The sequence below is a fragment of the Poecilia formosa genome, unplaced genomic scaffold (assembly GCF_000485575.1).
Source record: "Poecilia formosa unplaced genomic scaffold, Poecilia_formosa-5.1.2 Scaffold19, whole genome shotgun sequence".
Lineage (NCBI taxonomy): Eukaryota > Metazoa > Chordata > Actinopteri > Cyprinodontiformes > Poeciliidae > Poecilia > Poecilia formosa.
Window position 1 is genome coordinate 3,098,707 of NW_006799958.1, and position 7,969 is coordinate 3,106,675.

The 7,969-nt window shown below is 38.1% G+C and overlaps 1 protein-coding gene across 1 annotated transcript; it reads left to right on the plus strand.

Moving 5' to 3' along the window:
- Positions 1-226: 226 nt before the first annotated feature.
- On the plus strand, positions 227-4,828 carry eaf2 (ELL associated factor 2). Its single transcript, XM_007547265.2, has 6 exons — positions 227-427; positions 851-945; positions 1,149-1,285; positions 1,425-1,588; positions 1,688-1,939; positions 3,720-4,828. Exons 1-6 carry the CDS (start codon positions 325-327, stop codon positions 3,761-3,763), a joined length of 795 nt encoding a protein of 264 aa, XP_007547327.1. The 5' UTR covers positions 227-324; the 3' UTR covers positions 3,764-4,828.
- Positions 4,829-7,969: the final 3,141 nt, after the last annotated feature.

The window sequence follows — 7,969 nt, forward strand, 5'->3', positions numbered from 1 at the left end:
ATTATATCTTGCTGAAATGATGTGGCATCCCCATAGTATATTTAATAACTCTGAAAATATTTATAAATTCGGGCAAATTTGTTTTCCTGTACCACTTGTCTTAACATAAAGATTGGACACAAAAACATGAAAGGTTGAATTGAAACGTCACATTTCAGATGACAGGTGTTTAACCAATGACAAAAACATACAAAAACGCTCTAACCAATCATAATGAAGTAGATATCAAAAGAGGCGGGACTTAACGGTGCCTCTAGCCGTACCTGGTTATCGGATTAAAAAGCCCAGAGGAAACTAAAGTTTACTGCCAATGAAACTCACAGAATGAATGGGACCGCTTATTCCAACTTTGACAACCAGGAACATGTTTTGAAACTAGGAGAGACGTTTGAGAAACACCCTAAAAGTGCCTACCACACGGTCCGATGTAAGTGGCGTTTGGACTCAGTAGGTGACGTCTGCCTGTTACTTTAGCTAGCAAGCAGCACGCTAGTTAGCCTGTAAGCTACACATCCGGAGTTTGTTCTTGGCTTGTACTGTTGCTAGAACAGCCTTCTTGGTGACTTATTGCAGTCGAACGGCTTCCCCTGTCTTCTTGAAAAATGACAACCGTTTCAGACTTATGTGTCATTTAGCTTTTAGCTATTAAAAACTACTACAGTTTCACGCTGTCGAAGTGGAAGCTAATGTTAGCGCTACCTCAGACTGTACTCTACCACCACCTTGTGGTGGAGGCTTTCAAGTACACCATATTGGTCGCGCTCATTTTAAGCAAATTTTAAAATAACCGTCTCTATAAATGTCTTCCTGTTACAATTGTGAAACTAAATATTCTCATTTCCCTCCACAGATGATTTCAAACCAGCTTCTATTGATACAACATGCGAAGGAGAGCTCGAAGTGGGCAAAGGAGAGCAAGTCACTATTACTTTACCGAATTTAGAGGTTAGAAAATACAAAAATGAGTTTGACTATTTTCAGTGGATTTCAGTTTACTGTGAGATTTAATATAACTTAGTCAATTTTTTTCTGATGTGTTCTTAAAGATAAATAGTAAGGACCTTAATACTGGCTGAAAATTTATTTGAGTTATTTATTTATTTATTTTTATTGTTATTTATTTATTTCCCTCTTCCCGACGATTTAAGGGTTCAAGTGCTCCAGTCACAGTGTTCAAGGGATCTAAGAGGCCGTACATGAAGGAGTGCATCCTCATCGTGAACCATGACACAGGGGAGTACAGGCTCGAAAAACTCAACAGCAACATAGCTGTCAAGAAAACAAGGTGAGCTAAAATAGCTGGGTGTATGTTTAACAACCAGAGCCTTTCTGCTGGGAAGAGTCTTTTTAGAATTGTGGTATTAATGGTTAAAAATATTTTTAAAAAACGACCAATTTTTGTCTTTCTTTACATGGCTTTCCAGAGCTGAAGGCAGCAGTAAAATTCACTCTCGGCTGGAGCAGCAAACGAGCCGTCTGAGCCAGCAGATGAAGGGAAACGGCAACAATAAGACCTCGACCAGCTCCAAGAGCTCTCCTCCCAAGGAGAAAACATCTTCAGCATCTCCAATGGATGACATCGAAAGAGGTAGCGTGCCAAACTACTTCAGCAAAAAGAAGAAGAAGAGAATGTTGCTAAGTCTCCCGGATTTTCTCTCCCTCTTTAACTTGCGCTGTGTTTCTGCAGAGCTGATGGCGGAAGCGCGCGTCATGGATCAGATGAGCAGCAGCGACAGCTCTTCGGACTCCAACAGCTCGTCGTCTTCGAGCAGCGAAGACAGCTCCAGCAGCAGCGACTCGGAAGACGAGCGTAACCCTGCGCTGCCGCCTCTCCCTCTTGCCCCGACCAACCAGAGCATGCCTGTGATCAGCACCGGCACCAATCACGTGACAAGTCTTCACCAAGAGGGCGGAGGAGGCCTCATTATGAACACGCTCAGTAAGTCGCACAGACCACTTCTGAAATGAGTCTCCTTTGTGTTTTTGTTGTTGTTTTCAATCAGGTGCAGTTCAGTTGTGCAACGATTGGATTTTATTATATTTATCTTTTAGAATGCCACTGGGTGGCTCCATTTATCAGTTTGCTACTTAATGTAAATTTTAAACGAGGGACAAATAAAGGATTATCATTGTGTTTCAAGGTAAATCTGGAGCATATAAAACATTTTTTCACACTGGAAGTAAGGATCTGGCACTTGCAAATATTTTCAGCAGCACCTTTGTACAATTTACACTTTTCTGGTAATTTTGCATAATATTTTTTAACGATCGACTATAGCAGTAGGGGAGGCAGAGCTGCAACTAACAATTATTTTAGTTATCGATTTATTCTGATGATTAATTGGATAAAATTGCCACATTCTGCAATTTCTTTAACCACTTAAACCATTTTTTTTACATTATTAAAATGATATTAAATAGAGAAATGGTTAACCAATTTTCTAAAAGAAGACGATAAGAATTTTAATGCTTAAAATGCAATAATATAAACACTTGATTGTTTGTATGAAAGGATGTATGTAGCTAATAAAATTCTTAAAACATCAACATGTGAAAAGCTCAGAGCTTTCTGCTCGACTTGACATCAGTACAGTCTAGGGCCACTTGTTTTTGATTAACCAATCAAAAGTTGGATAGCAAAGTTCGTTGGAAGATTCTAGGTAAAAAAAGGCAGACAAAGTTGTTTGGGTTTTTTTAATCAGAAGTTCAAAATGTATATTTTTTTCTATATAGTTTTGGCTTTATTTCTGCTCTGACTGTGTTCTTTCTCCAAATGGCCATTTTTGAGCCTTTATGCTCCAGTTCATGGTTAATCAATTACTAAATTAGTTGAGAATTATTTCAATAATAAATTAATCAGATTAATCGTTTCAGCCCTACTTCTGTCGGGCTCCACCACAAACCTTTTCTCCATTTGCCACATTAACCTCTCGTGTGCTTTAGTATCTCACTTAATGCATTTTCCTGCATGAATTCAAACTGCAGTAGAACATTGTGTTTTTCCCCATCCATCTGCTTCACGGGGAAAGAACCTCCAACCAGCGCTGCAGTTTGCCTCGTCGGTTAAAAAGCATCTCCCAGTTTTTCCCCTTTGATCTACTCAGGATGTTAACGGAGCTTAAAACTTCCAGCTGCTGCTTTTTGTTTGGTCAGGTGAGCAGCTGCAGGGAACGGCCGTGTGTGGTCATGCAGCCAGAAGAAAAGCAACAATGTCAATGGGTCCATTTTAATGGAACTGGGTTATCTTTGACTCATTTTCTAGTTTCAGTTATATAAAGATGTGTGTTATTGTCATTATGTTGGCAGTGAACCCAGGGTGGGGGTGATGTGCGAATCAGAATGACTAACATTTCACCGTCTAAGAACAAACTGCACCACAGAGCTTCCAGGAACACTCTGGTTAAATGTTAGCAGTGCTTTAACCTGCAGAACACAGCGCTACTTTTTAACCTGTGGACGTCGATGATGAAACATCAAAATTGTGCAACGTGCGCAGAGTTATATTCCAAGTTTGGAATTGATTGCTCCAGATTTACTGATGTGGAGTGAAGTTTATGACCTTGTTGACAAATTGTTGTGCGAATTAAACCTCAGGTAAGAAAATGTAGCTGGGTTATAAACTCCACTGATAGATTCTGTCAAGCAGCTGAGCAGTGCATTCTGGGACTGGTAGTTCTATCAGGAAAATAAACCTGCGTGTTTTGGTTTTCTCTCTCCAGAGAACGACCTGCAGCTGAGTGAATCGGGCAGTGAGAGCGACTGAAGCTGAAGGCCAACCTGTCTGTTTTGGGTGCCTCCTGTGAAGTGCAACGGCGTTATTTACATATCCACCGTTCTGTTAGACACGCTGCTTCTCCGCCAACAAACATAACATTTCATCTCTAGCTCTGCTCATGTGAAAGTTCATGTGACGCCTCTTTTCACCGTGACTCGGTGCTGGAAATCAATTTTTATTATTTTAAATTTTTTTTTGGATATATTTCACTCGATGCCTTAACCCCCACGGTTAAACTGATCAAGGAAATAGAAGGGGCATAATTTGAGAAGCGATTGTGAAACGAAGGCCGATGTGGTGTCATCTTAAAACCACCGGCTAGACTTCTGCATTTCAGCCCGACAATATGACCTACCACTGTTGTGCCTTATGCTTTACACCATCTAGTTGTTACATGACTCTATATCTGTTTAAGAAAGAAAATGGATTTTTTTAAAAATCTTCAGACGTCATACTTTGCTACTGCCTTAAAGCTCTGGGGCTGAGAGTGTTTAAATCCAGTTAATTGTTACTTCATTATCACTCAGTGGACTTAAGTGGCTTTGTCACTTTAAACCTGCAATACTTGAATCTAGTTATTTATCTTTTTTTTTTTTCTTCTTTTTGACCAGAAATGACTTGATTTTATGTTTAGTTTCTTACCCAAGAAATTGGAAGTGTAAGTTTCAAGCTGTCCTGCAGAGACAGAGGTTTATTCTTCACCTGAGTGAGTCTTAAAGAGCTTAATGTGTGTTATTTGCTTTGGAAGTCCTTCCTGCCTTTTCTTTTCCTTTCCTTTTCTTTTTTTAAATCCTTTGTCACGGCTGAATTGTCTCGACAAACAGGAATCCGAGAAGTCTTTGGCAACGAAACCATCCGAATGCAGTGAGAGGTTGAAGCAGATGTGTTTTGAAATGGAAAAGTGAAATGTATATGTAGCATAAATATCTTTATCAATATTAAAGATTTTAATTGTTTCTCAAGTGTATTATTTTCTATTTGTGCTCATAATAACTGTCGAGACATTACTTATTATCTGCATGAGGGTTGTAGGTATGAATAAAAGGTTTTACCTCAAATTTACTGCTTTTTGACATCAACAATCTTGATAAAACGAGATGCAGCAAAGTTTGATTTTCAGCTTTTTTTTCTAACGGGCAAAAATAAAATGCTTATTTTGCTCATTTGTTATTTTGATTTTTGACTTGTTGAATGAATGCAAACCAATTCTGGCAACAGAAAACACTTTTTTTTATTTTACTTTTTTTTTTTTACTTTTTTTGAAACAATTTAGAATCTTGAAGCAATTTAAGGAGATGATCTTCAAGAACTGCTTTAAAAAAATCTGCATTTAGTCTTAAGATCTGTTCTCATTTGACAAGATTTATATTTTGAAAGAGCTGACCTACTTTAGTCCACAAAGATGCAGAGAAATGGAAAAATACCACAGAAAATCGGAAGCTGGTTTCAGTGCTTGCATCGTTTATGGGACCTATAGATAACACAGCTTACCGTTTACTCTGTTTTTAACTTTTCAAAAACTTAAAAATGGCAGGGAAAAAGAAACTTTGTGGATTTGAGTCTGGAAAAATGAGATAAATCCTCAGCAACTGGGGATTTTATTTGTCTTTGTGCGGCATAAATTAAAACAGCGCTTGCATCATCTCCACCTGCTGCTGCTGCAGCCATTCCAAGGAAAAACGGGCGTAAACACAGGAAAAAAAATTTTCATCACAAGCACAGGTGAACATTTGTGGTTTAAACATTCATGCAAATACAATGAAACAAATTTATTATTAATTATGACTTTTCTGCAGAGGTCTCATTCCAACACATCTGCCTCGCTAATACACTAAGTTTAGAAAAAACATTTCTAGTTGGATGTCAGCAGCTGTAGTCAAAGCCTAGCAATCTGAGGAGGTTTTCAGCCCATATTTACAGTAGAACCAGCACCCATTACATTCATATTATACAACATGTGGAATAACTGCTATGACAGGAAAGTTGGAACCGGCAGCCGTGTAGCACACACTCATCAGTGGTGTGCAAGCCGAGGCACTAGTGTTTTAAATGTTTTTGCATTACGAGGTGTGGCTCCAGGAGTATAACTCTGGGAGCTGCTGACCTGTGTTGCACTTTTTGACACAATCTAGACATGTGGAATGTTCTGGTGCATTTGTTGTGAAATCCTCCACGTGTTTGAGCGTGTGGAGGTTTCAAGTTGCATGCTGTGAGCCTATATTTTAGTAGCATCATATAAGTTTAACTGTTTTATAGAAGGAGACCAGCATGGTGTTAAAAAGAAGTATTTTCTTTATAAGGATATGACAGAAAACTCTTCTGTGGCACTCAATCAAAAGATTTGACTATGGAAAGATTAATTTTGCAATAAATTTATGCACATTTTGAACTAATCCCAACAGCTTATTTTTCTTTTCTTTTTTGAGGAATCAGATAAATATCTAAAGAACTGCACTTCAATATTTATTCAATAACTGTATCAAAGTTGAAGTTTAACTTTCTCAGCTAGCACCAGGCTGCTGTTATATCATAACAATCTTATTACACACAAAAAAGTGAACCTGAGCCACATGAAACAACGCGCTCTCATGTGTTTGAGGTTCTAGCAACATTAAGATTTTTTAAATGACATCCATTTATTTTAGTCACTCCATTTGAGCCTAACACCAACTCTTAACCTGATCTTACCTAATACTGCTATATTTTTAACCTTAAGCTTAACTCACACCACAGCTCCATCCCTAACCTTTAAAATGGGGGTCGAGTAGGAGAAAGCAGGGTAACTGAGGGAGGGAGACTAAATACTCTAAGGGAGCCGAACTAAGGCTCAGAAGGAACTACAAACCAAGGAGGAAACTAAACCTAATGAACAAAGAACAGAATGCACAAAGAAACTTAACAACAAACAACGAGCTGGTACAGTAAAACCTGGAGAACGTACACAAACGAAAACCAAAACAAAAACACTGGCGGAGTGTGAGACTTGTAGTGTCGTCTCCTAGCTACTGCCTTGTTTGGTTTGTGAACAGGGAAACCGGTGTGGAGTACAGTTCACACTGTGTCCATGCAGGTTTGCAGGCTTCAACAAGAGAGAGGCCAAAAACAAATATCTGAGGCAGCAGCAGTGATGAAATCCACCTCATAACAGAGTAAACACTTTCTAACGTGTCCTGCAGGTTGCAATGGGCAAATTACCTTTCTAGGAAACTGTGATGGACTCGTTTTAATGCAGTAGCTCGACAGTGTTTGGTAATATGAAAGCCCTTCGCTGTGCTTCACCACAAAAACTACCCTGAATGTTGTATGTGGCTGTAGCTGGTGTGCTGATAAATTTCCTAACCATTTTTCTTGCAAGAACGAAAGAGAAATGTATGGGGTTCATTAGTACTAAAACTATATTTGTGTCTATGTACGGTGCATGTTATCTCCTTCTTATATTCATATATAAAGTTTAGATAATTATGTCCATAAGTAAGGTTTGTATTGTAACCTGTTTATGTACTGCGTTGTGTGGCTATGCACAGAGTGAAGACTAAGATTAAATAAAAACATGTAAAATTTGTTTTCTAAAATGTGCCTTATGAAAACGAAAAAATTACCCACTAGCACCACAACTGTCAAAAATGAGTCCAAAATTTATGACAAACTTTATTGAACAATTTAAAAAACTTAACATTATTTTTTTTTCTTTTTTTTTAGCTCAACTTAAAATACATTTGTTAAGAAAACACACGTTGTGATGCCATTTGATCAAATGTTACATGTTACAATCAATTTTGTCATATTGTATTTGCAGAAACATGACTGAGTGAGAGCTCTTCGTAGCATACCATCTTTGAGGTATTTCTCAGGTAATCTTGTCAAGATGAATTCAAGTAGTTATGAGTAAACATCTGATGAAGAACACTGAGTGTACTTTATATGCTTTGCATCTTGGAAATTTTTCGTCTATGATACTTAAACATGTTACTAATTTTTCTTTAGTTAAGAGGTGAAGCGGTGCACATATTTTTTAGCGTGGCATGAAGATATGTGCAATAGCTAGCAATGTATTTATAAAAGATCTCCAGATACTACATACACTTCTTATACTGAAACATATTTTTGGCACTAATGGAACCCCACTGTTTATCACACGCAAACAATGACTTATGACAGTAAACCAGAAGAGGATGTGACAACCATTCCCACAAG